The 13948-nt window shown below is 44.0% G+C and overlaps 1 protein-coding gene across 2 annotated transcripts in view; it reads left to right on the plus strand.

Annotated features, from left to right (window-relative positions):
* The window catches only part of PRKCB (protein kinase C beta), a 382686-nt gene that overhangs the window by 343503 nt on the left and 25235 nt on the right, over nt 1–13948 (plus strand). For both annotated transcript variants that reach the window (XM_023189314.1, XM_023189313.1), the window contains exons 14-16: nt 3126–3206; nt 3475–3582; nt 8775–8915. In XM_023189314.1, the coding sequence (XP_023045082.1) occupies nt 3126–3206; nt 3475–3582; nt 8775–8915 (330 nt within the window). The remainder of the gene's footprint in view (nt 1–3125; nt 3207–3474; nt 3583–8774; nt 8916–13948) is intronic.

A 13948-nucleotide genomic window follows, 5' to 3' on the forward strand; every position in this document is an offset into this window, starting at 1 on the left:
AAGGAAGGAAGGAAGGAAGGAAGGAAGGAAGGAAGGAAGGAAGGAAGGAAGGAAGGAAGGGGAATGACAACAATGTGATACTATTTATGGATAAAACAGAAATACACAGAACACTGCTCTGTTTTCAATTAGTAAAAGCATACAAAAATCTGGAAGATTTCAGACTGATTTTATAACACTGGTTACCTCTGAAGATAAGGGAATTGTAAAGAGAAATTTAGCTACTTCTGTATACTGCTGATGTTTTTTTTACAAGGTAAATATATTTGTATATTACTTGAGTAATAAAGTAATTCAAAAATAATAAGGCTTTATTCAGACCCAATGAAGTTCTCCCAATGTGATATACTTTGGTCTATTATTTTGTTAATTAATTAGATATGACACAATCTATAACACAACTTCCTGATAGGCCATGGGTTCCATAATCTCTGGTTCTCAACTCTAACTGCAGTTTAGAGTCATGAAGGAGCTTTTACAATGTAGGATGCAGCTGGGGCATGGTGGCTCACCCCTGTAATCTCAGCACTTTGGGAGGCAGAGGCAAGAAGATCACTTGAGGGTAGGAGTTTGAAACCAGACTGGACAACATAGTGAGACCCTAATCTCTGCAAAAATAAATAAATAAAAATTCGCCCAACGCACTAGCTTACACCTGCTGTCCTGACTACTCAGGAGGCTAAGGTGGGAGGATCGCTTGAGCCCAGCAGGTGGAGGCTGCAGTAAGCAGTGATCATGCCACTGCACCTCAGCCTGGGAAACAGAGCGAGACCTTGTCTCAAAAAAAGAAAAAAAAAAAAAAACCCACAGACAAACAAACAGAAAACAATGTGGGCTGCCCAAATGCCATCCCATTAGAATCTCTGCAGGGTGAGGCCCAGGATCTGGGGTTCTCAGAAATTCCTCACTGGTGGTGATCCAGACAAACACAAGAAACCCTGAACTGTGTTGCTGATGAAGTCGCCTCCCCTCCAGCCCGCAGATGGGAGGGATAAGCTGCAGGCCAGGCTTTGTCATGAACTAACCACATCACCTCTGGCAACTGGTCTCACATCCCAGGCTCTAGTTTCCTTTGTAAAAAGATTAACTTGTTGGGTTGTCATGAGGATCAAATAAGACTTGAAGTACTTTAAAAGTGTGAAAACACTTTCAATGAGAAGTGTTCTCCTGGAATGCTTTCCCTTCCTTGTCTTGCGGGTTACTTCTCAGAACGCATTTCATTCATTCATAATTGACAAGTAAAACTGTATACATTTATCATGTGCAACATGTTGTTCTGAAATGCATATACATTGTGGAATGGCTAAGTTGAGTTAATTAACATATTTATTATCTCACATACTTATTTTTTTTGTGTGGTAAGAACACTTAAAAATCCCTCTTAGCAATTTTCAAGAATACAATAGATAGTTATTAACTATAGTTACTGTGTTATACGATAGATCTCTTGAATTTATTCCTCCTACTTAACTGAAATTTCATATCCTATAATCAACATCTCTGCGTTTCTGATTTTGGAATAGAAATCAAAGTGAGAGATAGAGATCAAGAAACGGACATTCACTTTATAGCCAAGTTTGCTCAAATACCCTTTTTGAGTTAAACAAGCAATAACTGAATTATAAAACATTCTAGGATTAGTTAACATTTTGAGAGCATAATATGTGAAAGCCACCTAGTATCTCATGTAACTCCGTGATATAGATATTATAGAAGTTAAGTAACTTCTCCCATGATCAGACAGCCTACTGATAGACAGCAGTCAGGATTCAAAGTCAGACTGCCTAACCCTCAGACCTCAGCCTTTAGCCTTTGCTGTATTACCTCTTAATCTCTGACATGGTTAGTTTTACATCCCTACATACTGAAAGATGGACCATCACATGGCTCTTCTAGACTTTTCCATGTTCTGGCAGTTTGGGAATATGACTTAAAAACTTCACAACCGCACATACCACATGATCCACCAATTCTACGTCTAGGAGTTTATCTTAAGGAAATACTTGGACAGATGTCAAAATGTCCAATTGCAAGAATGTATGTTACAGCATAGGAAGAAACCTAATCAATTGGAAATTTATAAGATAGACTTTGGTGTATCCATTCAATGGAATGCTATGCAGAGATAAAAACTGATTATGTTCATATACAAATATTAAATTAGCAAGGAAAATTTAAGTGAATAACTGGCTTTATTAAAGATCTGCTGCCCATAATCCCAGCGCTTTGGGAGGCCAAAGTGGGAGGATTGCTTGAGTTTGAGATCAGTCTGGGCAATATAGAGAGACCCCGTCCCTACAAAAAATTAAATAATTAGCATGGTGGTGAGCGCCTGTAGTCCCAACTACACAGGAGGCTGAGGTGCAGGGATTGCTTGAGCCCAGGAGGCCAAGGCTGTGAGCTATGAGCTATGATCTTGCCACTGCACTCCAGCCTAGGTGACAAAAAGAGACACTATCAAAAAAAAAAAAAAAAAGAAAGAAAAGAAATCAGAAAAAAAATGGTCCACATACCAAAGTGTTTATGTAAAGCACACACATACACACAGAGTTTAATATGTATTCAGAGGAAAGAGTATGGAATGAAGTAGACCAAATATTGTCATAATTTTTCTCTTAATAAAGGATTATGGGTGATTTTCATGTTACCATCTCAGCTTAGCTATCTTTTATAAAGAAATAGTAAAATAGTAACAAATATTACCCCTTAAACGTTTTTATTTGTAATTATGTTTTAAAAACATGCAACATAAAGTTTACTATTTTAACCATTTCTAAGTGTACAGTTTAGTAGTGTTAAGTATATTTACATTATTGTGTAAATGTTATAACTTTTACAATGAAGAGTAAAGACAGTTTTTCTTTTAAAAATTCCATGCTCACTGTTTTGAAAATAATGATAATAGTAATACACCGTGCTTAGTGCTTCGAAAAGGCAATGTGACAGCCACAGGTGTTTGCCCAGCTGCAGGTACCTCTGCAAAGCATGTCTATCATTCCCTGAGTAGTTAATGTAAAGAAATAGCTCAGGTGGGCACTGGCCTTCTCGTAAAAGAAGAGTGGAATCTGTCTCCAGAAGATACATGAACTGCAAACCTCCCTGATAGGATGCCTTCTGTTTTCTAGATAATTGCTTATCAGCCCTATGGGAAGTCCGTGGATTGGTGGGCATTCGGAGTCCTGCTGTATGAAATGTTGGCTGGGCAGGTAATTGAATTTTAAGTGATCGATAAGAGAAGTCCTCCCTACCCCCATCCACATGGTTTCTTTAGGAGAATGCATGTTTGGTAACAGCTCATAAATTGGAACCTCTATGACTTTCCCAGCCTTGGGGTCATACAAGTCTGTGGTCATTTGAAAGCCTGGATGTGTGGCTTCACTGTAGGCCCCAGGGAGGAGAGTCTGCCGGTTGAGGGGGGCTACGGGGAAGGTTCAAGCAGGGATTCTTCTCCTCCCACCCTCCCCTGTCATACAGGCACCCTTTGAAGGGGAAGATGAAGATGAACTCTTCCAGTCCATCATGGAACACAACGTAGCCTATCCCAAGTCTATGTCCAAGGAAGCTGTGGCCATCTGCAAAGGGGTAAGTACGTCTCTTAAAGCTGTGGCCAGGACCACCACATACAGGCATGTGGGATGTACCTTGCCCAAGGACACCCCACCGTGGGGGAACAGAGCCTGAACTCCACCCTTCACTCCATTTGGCAATATGAGAACCCTGGCATGGAGCTGCTGCTTCCCAGAGGAGAGAGAAGTTTTTTTCTGATTTGCACAGAAGTGCCACAGAGAGCTGCCTGCAGCTGCATCTTGCTGCTGGCTGGGCTGTAGTCTCTGAACCAGCACAGGGGAATGCTTATTGAGTGAATGAGGTAGAAAGCACAGAGATTTTGTCAAAGAGCTAGAAGTCATGGGAAAGGGCACAAGAGGTCTTTGGCACAACTCAGGCTATCTTGCCCTGCTCTGCTGTATGTGTTTAGTTAATACCAAGAGCGTGCAACTTTTGTTCTAAAAATACCAGGCAGTGTTGAGGTTAAGGAATTCTCTAGATAAGCAGACTGAAATTCAAAATCCCACTGTCCCCTCTCCCCCAACATGCACACAAATGGCTAAAAGGGAATGCACGCTTGTACATCTACAGTTTATGCACAGGGCACCTGCGAAGAAAGCAGGACGTGTGTTTATGGGGAAGGATTGTTTGTTTTGTGTCTTGTGTTGGACCAAGGCGTACTCACAGTGACTTGTGTGAGATCCTAAGGATCAGTGACAGTCACTTTTGGAGCCATCAGGATAACCCGAAGTGCCTTACCAGAATGCACATGCTTCTGCCTCACCCCAGAGATTAAGTCTGGGTATGAGTATTTTGGAAAAGTCTCCATTTGGCTTGCACACCACTGCCTTTAAACATACTGTCCAAATGAAGTGATTTTTCAACTCTGATGGAAGCCTGAAAGCAATCGAATTAGATGCCCAGAAAATATGTTCCAAGCGTAATATACTAATAAAGAATTTGCTCTCCCACCACCCAGTGGTACAGGTTACAACATGGCCATGCCTTAATCAGCGGGTTCCCACCTGTGTGTCTGAATTAACCAGGGCTGCCAGTCCTAGATCTGTGGGATGCTTACAGACCTTTCATGCCCTACTTTGCTCTTCCTGACCCCAGCCAGATGCTGAATGCACTGGTTTGGGTGAAGGAAAGCTGGGAAACTCAGGCAGGCCAATCTGAGGCTTGGCCCAGTTTGGAATAGCTGGGCCAGCCTCTCAGCCTAAAAGCGCCTTGTCACACTGCCTAAATTCCCACTCTCAGTGAATCACCTAAGGTTTGCACCTCAGCTACATAGGCTAAGATGCACGTATCCCTGGGGAAACCACCTGTGAATTAGTCTCAATCCCGAACATCTAAAGTGAATTGCTTGAAAATATTTTCTTTGAGGGTGTGAGGCAGGCAGAGAGAAAATGAAGAATAGAGAGGGGAGTCGCAGAGGTGCGTTAGGAACCTAAGCAAAGCCCATAAAGAAAAAGAAGGCACACACGAAGGCCTGTACAGGCCCCTATAGACATGGTATTGAAGGGTGGGAGGGGTAGACAGAAGGTGATACCTGGAGCTTTTAATTTGTTTAATAATTACCAGCATATAAGGATCAGGAGAGTTCTCATAAACGTTCAGCTTTCAGGTTTCTCTTGAAAAATCAGATCTTGCCACATTGGCTTGTCATTCTTACAAAGCACCAGTCAGCTAGATTGGAAACCACTGCCCTCTGTAGTTGGGGCTTGCCCTCTGTAATTCACAGAAATTCTCATCTGGCCAATTCTATCCAAGTTCAAATCCTGGTTCAGGCATTAATTGCCCTAGGACCATGGGGAAGTTGTTTGACGGCGTCTGCAGATTGGGAATAATAATAGCAGTCCACACAGGGTTCTTTGATGATTAAACAGCTGAATACTGTAAATCGCTTCGAGTAGAGGCTGGCACTCTGCTCCAAACCCCTTGGAAGTTCTTATTTCTGTTACTAGTGCTGACACTATTTTGTGTTATCTGCCTGGTTCCTCTTGGCATTTGAGTTTGCATCCCCTGGAATTGCAACTTTTAAAGTAGGGGATTTTGGAGAGCAAGAGACCCTTTGCAAATCTTGACCTTTCCATTTTCTAGGTGCAGGATCTTTTTTTTTTTTTTTTTTTTTTACAACATCTCGCTCTGTCACCCAGGCTGGGGTGCCGTGGCATGATCATGGCTCACTGCAGCCTTGATCTCCCAGGCTCAAGTGATCCTGCTGCCTCTGCCTCCCAAAGTGCTGGGATTACAGGCATGGGCCACTGCACCCAGCCTAGGTGCAAGATCTTAAGCCACTTCCTTCACATCTCTGTGCTTCTGTTTATTTTAAAAAATGAAATAGTAGTACTCACTGAAAAGAGTTTTTGAGAGCATTAAATGAGATAACGTAAGAGAAAGCTCCTTGCATGATGTGGGCACATAGTAGGTGTTCAGTACATGCACAAAGTCCTCCCCCTTCACATGCCCGCCCTGCCTGGACAGCTGGGGGTTCTAAGTGGGTCATGGAGGAGAGAGGATTTTCCAGGTCAGTTGTCTTCAGCTTCAGCTCCAATTAGCAGTTTCCCTGGTAGAGCCGTTTTCTATTAATTCAGGACCCATAACCTTCATGATTAACTGGGGTGACTCTCTTACTGTTCAGTTTGGGGACCATTATTAATTGAGTGGGCTGAGTCCAATGCGGGCTCTTCCTTCAAGGAGGGTACTCCAGAAACGAGGGACGCTCAAGCGAACAGCCAAATGCTTCCTCCAGAACAGCGAGCCCCAGGGGATGCGTCTGGGAGGTGATCAGAGATTGGAACAGTGATTAAATCCAGCTGTCTACATGGCTTCGGGCACATTAGAGCAAGAGTGCGGGAACTGGGCAGAGACTCCGAATTAATGCTGAATGTTTCTGCAGTGCCTTTTCTTTGCTTGGCATCCTCCTGCTTAGACAGAAATTCAGTTGCGCTTTTGAAAACAGTCTCCTGTTTAATTGAAGCAGTGTCCTTTATATGTCCATCCCCTCAAAGGCCCGATTTTCTACCTCCCCTCCCCCCAAAATCAGTAAAACCTTACTCAGAGGGCTATGCCCACTTTGAACAGACTTGAAGCAAACAGAAGCCCAAATAGGCCGTACCTTAGGGTGAAAACCAGCAGACACTGAACAGCTGAGACTGTTCAGTGAACATAAAGCTATAAGAGTCCTGAGCCAGGCAGAGCTGTTCAAAGCCTTGCCCTGCTCCTTAGCTGTTTGACCTTAGACAGATGACTTTACTTCTCTGCCCCTACATCCTTTACCTAGAAAATGGGGGATAACAGTTGCTGAGGCCTCAGAGTATTGTTGCAAAGGTTAAAGAGTAATGGGTAACGGCTGGGAAGCCTTTAGCACGGAGCCTGAATGCTTATGATGGCGTCACACTCAGTACACAGAAGCCATTATTGATATTATTATTATTATCAGTGTGAACCAAAACCTCCCTGCCCTTTCATTCCTCACTTCCTAATCTTACACAAATGTCAAGGCTTGACTCAATTTCCTCACCCTCCATAAACCTCTCCTGACAAAGCCAGGCCACAAAAATTCCTGAGAAAACCACGTCTGAAATGCGCTCCCATTTTTCTTAATAGCCCAAGTTTTAGAGCTAAGCAGAGGTGGAGTCTGCACCCAGCTCTTACTGACTGACACTTCCTATCTCTTGAGTCCTTGCTGTTCCTCAACTTCTCTGAGTGTGCATTGCCTTTTTATTCAAATGGGAAAAACAGTATACTCACCTCGTTGGGTTATTACAATGATCAGGGAAGATCGTGCATGTAAATAAAAAGGTAGCTAGCTTAGAATGTCAGTGCTCAGTGAATTTCCCCACCCTGGAGGATATGGTTTATATGAGAAGTACATGCTTGTGTGTGTGACCACAAATTGTCTTGTAAGGGGGCAACAGGCTGAGTGACGGTCCAGCAGTGTAGGAATGAATTTCTGGGTTCATCCTTTCCCCATCATCCGCAAGTCCTGGGCAGAAGATTCTGCCATCATGGGCTGCTCAGTGTGATGTCAACTCTGGAAAGCTTTTGCACTTGTATGTTTCTTTCTTTCTTTCTTTTTTTAATTAATCACCAACTCTTCCGTCTTTACCCTTTGTGCATTTGCTCAAGTCTTGAGATCAGAGATATTTTCATGCTGCTTTGGACTCATTTACAAGAGGAAGCCTGTCTGGTTTCATCTTGGAGCATCTATTCATCTTGTTATTTAGCACTCAGAGACCCAAAGATGGAGGGTTTTGATAATTAAGTAATTTAAACGGAACACCAAAGAAACCTCAGCGGCGTTGTGTGTAATGTATGATACAACGGAAATGAGCTGGGCTAGGTTTTGACTATTTAATGAGCTTTCAGAAAGTAATTACTTGAAACTTGGGCCCCTTTAACTAATACTTTTTCTTCTGTTTTGTCATTTTTGCAAGTGCTTTACCGAGAAATGCAAATGGTGTCTGAATGAATGTAGCCTTTGCTTTTGTCAAACTCCAGTTTTCTTGTTGTGGGAGGAGGGAAGTTTGAAGATATTGAAACTGCCCTAATTAAATGCACTGGTAATTGCACAAAACTTATTCTTAAACCAAAATGGATCATGTGGCATTTCTTTTTTTCTTTTGTTTTCTTTTCTTTCTTTCTTTCTTTTTTTTTTTTTTTTCTTTTTGAGACGGAGTCTCTCTCTGTCGCCAGACTGTGGAGTGCAGTGGTGCAATCTCAGCTCACTGCAACCTCCGCTTCCTGGGTTCGAGGATTCTCCTGCCTCAGCCTCCCGAGTAGCCGGGACTACAGGTGTGTGCCACCATACCCAGCTAATTTTTGTATTTTTAGAAGAGACGGGGTTTGATCATGTTGCCCAGGATGGTCTCGATCTCTTGACCTTGTGATTTGCCTGCCTAGGCCTCCCAAAGTGCTGGGATTACAGGCGTGAGCCACTGTGCCTGGCCCTCATGCAGCATTTCTAACTTGAAGTTCAGGGTCACATTCAGGCTTCGTTTTGATTAACCGTAAGAGATGATCGGCAGCAGGTCCTGTTATCAGGTCCTCTCCTACAAAGTCGTGGTTGGGATTTTTTGCTGCCATAAAAAGCAAAGAAGAAAAATGAGTTGAGATTCTTCATTTGTACTTTCTTTCCTAATGCCTTGGAGTAATAATTTCTGAGTGTCTCACATTTCCTTTTCTGAAACTCATCAAATTCAATGTTTTTCTTTCTCTCAAAGCTGATGACCAAACACCCGGGCAAACGTTTGGGTTGTGGACCTGAAGGCGAACGTGATATCAAAGAGCATGCATTTTTCCGGTATATTGATTGGGAGAAACTTGAACGCAAAGAGATCCAGCCCCCATATAAGCCAAAAGCTGTAAGTAGCCCATTCTCTCTGACTGCCGACTATTCACATACAAGGTATTCTTCCCCGTTCCCCATGTTTTCCAAATGCTCCCTGAGGGGTAGACATCAGTGTGTCTACTGGAACGTGGGTGTATGTGTTCACACGTAAGCACAAAATCACTGGGTACAAAGATGGACTTTTCCGTTGGCCCAGCTCTGTCTCTATAAAGGTGGAAACGATGATGCCTATTGAATTTTTGTTTCATTGATTCAATTATTGTAACTGTCTTCGCTGACAACTTTCTGAGAATGGTTCTTGGGTCAGCAGAGTTCAGATCCGTTTTTGGACTATGATAAAGGATCTAATTTTGCCCTCATTCTTTCTCTCGGTTCAACTGTGTCATTTTCTCTTCATACTGACATTGAAAAGGTCATGTTGTTTATCTCAACAGTATTTAAATTTAATTCTGAAACATACACTATGTCTGAGTCAGTAAATAAGATGGCAGTTCAGCAGCCAGCTCCCACCCAAGGCGAAACAGAGTAAAGCAGAGACTGACGTCCTCTTGAACTGAAGACCCCCTCCTGGGGGGTTTGGGTGTGGAGATGGCTTTGACATAACTTTTATAATGCAAGAATAAAACTCTCACATTTCCCACAGTCCATGTACCCACAGGAAGGTTTTCTATCCCCCAAGACTCAGCAGGGAGTACTTGTCGGCATCAGGAAAGAAGAGTTTGCACCTGAATTAATCAAACTGTGATTCTGCTGGGAGGATATTTCTTTGTGAAATTAAATAGAGGTCAGACCTGGTGACTCGATGATGGGTCGTAAAACTACTGACTGAGGCTGAAGACTGAACGTAAACACCGTCATTGAAACCTAACGTTGTAAGGGTTTGAGTGTTAAGATGAAGAAGATAATAATGGTAGTTATTTTGATACTAGTATTGTTATTCCTTTCTTGAGCACTTACATGCTAGGCACCGTATTAAGCATTTCTCATGCAGCATCTAATTAAATCCTCACCACAGCCTATGAAGGAAGGTGCTGTCATTCCATGTTGCGGAAGAGGAAACGGGCTCAGAGGGGTTAAGTGCTCTGTTCAGGGTCACTCAGCCAGCTGTGATGAAGGGAGGATCCAAGCCTCAGACAGTCTGACTGTATTGGAGGCCCACTAGGAAGCCCAGGGGCAAAGGACACATAGTTCAGGAGTCTCCCGGGTGATGCTCACCTCTCCCTAGTGTCGCACCTTCCCCTCATCCCAAATGGCTAGAATCACAGCTCTACACCAACCTCCATGCATCCCGTTTCTCCCTGGATGCCTCCTGGTGCAGGAAGCCGCAGCCCTTAGAGGTAGCCAGTTCTACTTTGTGGCCCTTCTCATTATTGCCGACTTACACACTGCCGTCAGATCAGCCTTACCAGAACTCCCGCTAGAGCCTCTCTCTGTGTGTGGATCAACCTTCAGACATTTGAGGATGCAGGTTCTAATTCCTTCTTCTTCTTCTTTTTTTTTTTTTTTTTTTGAGATGGAGTCCTGCTGTTTCACCTAGGCTGGAGTGCAGTGGTGCAATCTCGGCTCACTGCAACCCACCTCCTGGGTTCAAGCAATTCTCCTGCCTCAGCCTCCTGAGTAGCTGGGATTACAGGTGCCTGCCACCACGCCTGGCCAATTTTTGTATTTTTAGTAGAGACTGGGTTTCACCATGTTGGCCAGGCTGGTCTCGAACTCCTGACCTCAGGTGATCCACCCGCCTTAGCCTCCCAGGAAGTGCTGGGATTACAGGCGTGAGCCACAGCCCCGCCCTGATTCCTTCTTGAATCCTGTGATTTCCAGTTAAATCCTGCCCCACCCCCTCCTGCAAGCATGTTCCATAGGACCTCACTTCCAGGTGCCTGTTGTTCTCCATGACATCCATATCTGTCTTAAAATACAGACACAGAATTGAGCACAATACTCTTAATCGTGTCTGACTCTCAGTGAGTACAGTGGATCAAAGTATCCCTTGGTTATTCCAGAGCTGGTGAACTGGGACCAGTCCTTTTCCCTCTCTGATCCACTGTGTCATCGTCCGTAATACAGTGATGATAACAGTTTTGACATCAGAGGGTTGTTATGATGCATAAAGCACTTTGTACAAGCCTGGAACAGAGGAGGCACTCACAGAGAGCTGATCGTGGTTTTCATTAGCTGTGTCATACATTAATTAACGTCTCGATTTAGGCTCTTTGAGGGGCAGAATCCTGCTGCTGCTATTCCTTAAGATAACATCTGTGTGTACGTTGGGGTTGAAGAGGGCCCCACATGTCATGAGCAGCATCACAGCTTTTATGGGCCCATTTGGAAAAAGATGAAAAGGTAATACTGAAGGGAAGAGGGAGCTATTTGTTCAGGAAACCGGAAACTCAGAGGTGAGGTGTATAACTCATATGGTTTTTGTGGGGTTATTTATGAGATCTCGAAATGTGAACCTCCCTTTTCTCACTTGGCCAGAGGAAAGATGCACATGCTCCCATCCCCACCAGCATAGAACCCAGCGGACATCTGGAGTACATGTTCTAGCTGTAGTGCCGTGGTTTGTCAAGTGTGCTGTCCATCAGTATGCAGTATCAGTATGCAGTGTCACAGTCAGTGGGATCGACATTACATGAGCACTTTAAGAATGAAGTTCTTGGGCTCCAACCCAGACCTCCTGAATCAGAAACTCTAGGGGTGGGGCCCAGTGTTCTGTGTTTAATAGGCTCTCCAGGTGACTTGATATGCTCTCAAGGTTGAGAATCACTGCTATGGAGTTTAGCATTAGGAGCTCAGCCGGGGAAGCTAGGCAGAGACCAGAGGGAGGTAGCATGGAGAATCATCTCCTTTTTTCTTTTCTTTTTTTAAAGACAGGGTCTTCCTCTGTTACCCAGGTTGGAGTGCAGTAGCGCGATCATAGCTTACTGCAGCCTCAACCTCCAGGGCTCATGCGATGTTCTCACCTCGGCCTCCTGAGTAGCTGGGACTACAGGAGTATACCGCTATGACTGCCTAATTTTTATTTTTATTTTTAAATAAATGGGGTCTTGCCAGGTGCGGTGCCTCATGCCTGTAATCTCAGCACTTTGGGAAGCCAAGGTGGGTGGATCACCTGAGCTCAGGGGTTCGAGACCAGCCTGGCTAACATGGTAAAACCCCATCTCTACTAAAAAATACAAAAATTAGCTAGGTGTGGTGGTGGTGCCTGTAATCTCAGCTATTCGTGAGGCTGAGGCAGGAGAATCGCTTGAACCGAGGAAGTGGAGGTTGCAGTGAGCTGAGATTGTACCACTGCACTCCAGCCTGGGTGACAGAGTGAGACTCAGTCTCAAATAAATAAATAAATAAATAAATAAATAAATAAATAAATGTGGTCTTGCCATGTTGCCCAGGCTAGTCTCAAACTCCTGGGCTCAAGTGATCCTCCAAAAGTCTCAGCCTTCCAAAGTACTGGGATTACAGGTGTGAGCCACTGCACCCAGCCAAAAGAATCATCTCTTTAAGTGGAAGACAATGGTCCTTCTTCTAGTCAGGGCATGGGGTGGTGGCTTCCAGAAGAGGTCACAGACTCAGATGCCTACAGAGGCCAAGCAGGTAATATGAATGAGGGAAGAGGGCTGGTAAGATAGAAGAGAAAGTGTTGAAGATCAGTGCAAGCCAGAGAGCAGGTGAGCTACCTAACAGGCTCAGCTGATGTTCACCTCCCGATGGCCTGCCCTGCAGGATGCAGCTTCCACAGGGCTGCTCCATCTTCATGGTTTTCAGGGGATAGAACTCAGTGCTGTGGGGTGCAGCAGACCTGTGAGTTGATTGACAGATCCTGTTACGGTCAGTGTATTATGTAGGCCCTGTGTAGTAAGGGCTTAGTGAAAGGGTATATAAAATTAAGATGTTTATATAAAATCTCACAAATTTGACCGGGTACAGTGGCTCATGCCTGTCATCCCAGCACTTTGGGAGGCCGAGGCGGGCAGATCACCTGAGGTCAGGAGTTCGAGACCAGCCTGGCCAACATGGTGAAACTCCATCTCTACTAAAAGTATAAAAAATTAGCCGGGTGTGGTGGCCTGTGCGTGGAGAACCGCTTGAACCTGGGAGGCGAAGGTTGCAGTGAGCTGAGATCACGCCACTGCACTCTAGCCTGGGTGACAGGGCAAGACTCTGTCTCAAAAAAAAATAAAAAAGTCAAGATTTCTTTTATATATCAGAACAAATTTTTGAAAATTAAACACAGGAGCAAATAAAACACATCCACACCCATATGTATCCCATGCACTGCTGGTTTATAGCCTCAAGGGTAGTGATGGTTCAAAGTCAGGTTGCTGTTTAGCCAGCATCTGTTAGCAATGGTTATTTACAACCAGAGTCCATTTTGACCCGTTAAATATTTTGAATAGCCCTGCTAAGCAGTAATGAATATAAAAGGTCTAGCCTTGTGCCTGGCTCATAGAAAGCAGTCAGGAAAAGGTAGCTGTTATTATCATTGGTAATATAAAAAGATTACAATACTTGGTCATTATCAACAGGATCCTTCAACTGTTCTGCATTTGATATGATTTCCCACTGACCTGTGTCTTGAATTCCTCCGTGTGGGTTTAACAATGACTTTCAAAGGACAGTGATCAGGCTGTACTACGTACTTCAAAATGTTCTGGTACCAGCTCTAAAGGAGCAGGCGCTGCCTTCAGTCTCCTTAGACTGAGTTAGAAGTAATAATAAATGATACATCATCCAGGTACAGTGGCTCATGCCTGTAATCCCCACACTTTGGAAGGCTGAGGCAGGCAAGTTGCTTGAGTCCAGGAATTTGAGACCAGTCTGGGCAACATGGCAAAACCCCATCTCTACAAAAAATACGAACATTAGTGGGTGTGATGGCATCCACCTGTAGTCCCAGATACTCAGGAGGCTGAGGTGGGAGGATCTTGATCCTGGGAGGTTGAAGCTGCAATGAGCCATGATTATGCTACTGCACTCCAGCCTGGGCAACAGAGCAAGACCCTGTTGCAGGAAAAAAAAAAAAAAAGATACATCACCTACCCATTT

Source organism: Piliocolobus tephrosceles, chromosome 17 (assembly GCF_002776525.5).
Source record: "Piliocolobus tephrosceles isolate RC106 chromosome 17, ASM277652v3, whole genome shotgun sequence".
NCBI classification, from domain to species: domain Eukaryota; kingdom Metazoa; phylum Chordata; class Mammalia; order Primates; family Cercopithecidae; genus Piliocolobus; species Piliocolobus tephrosceles.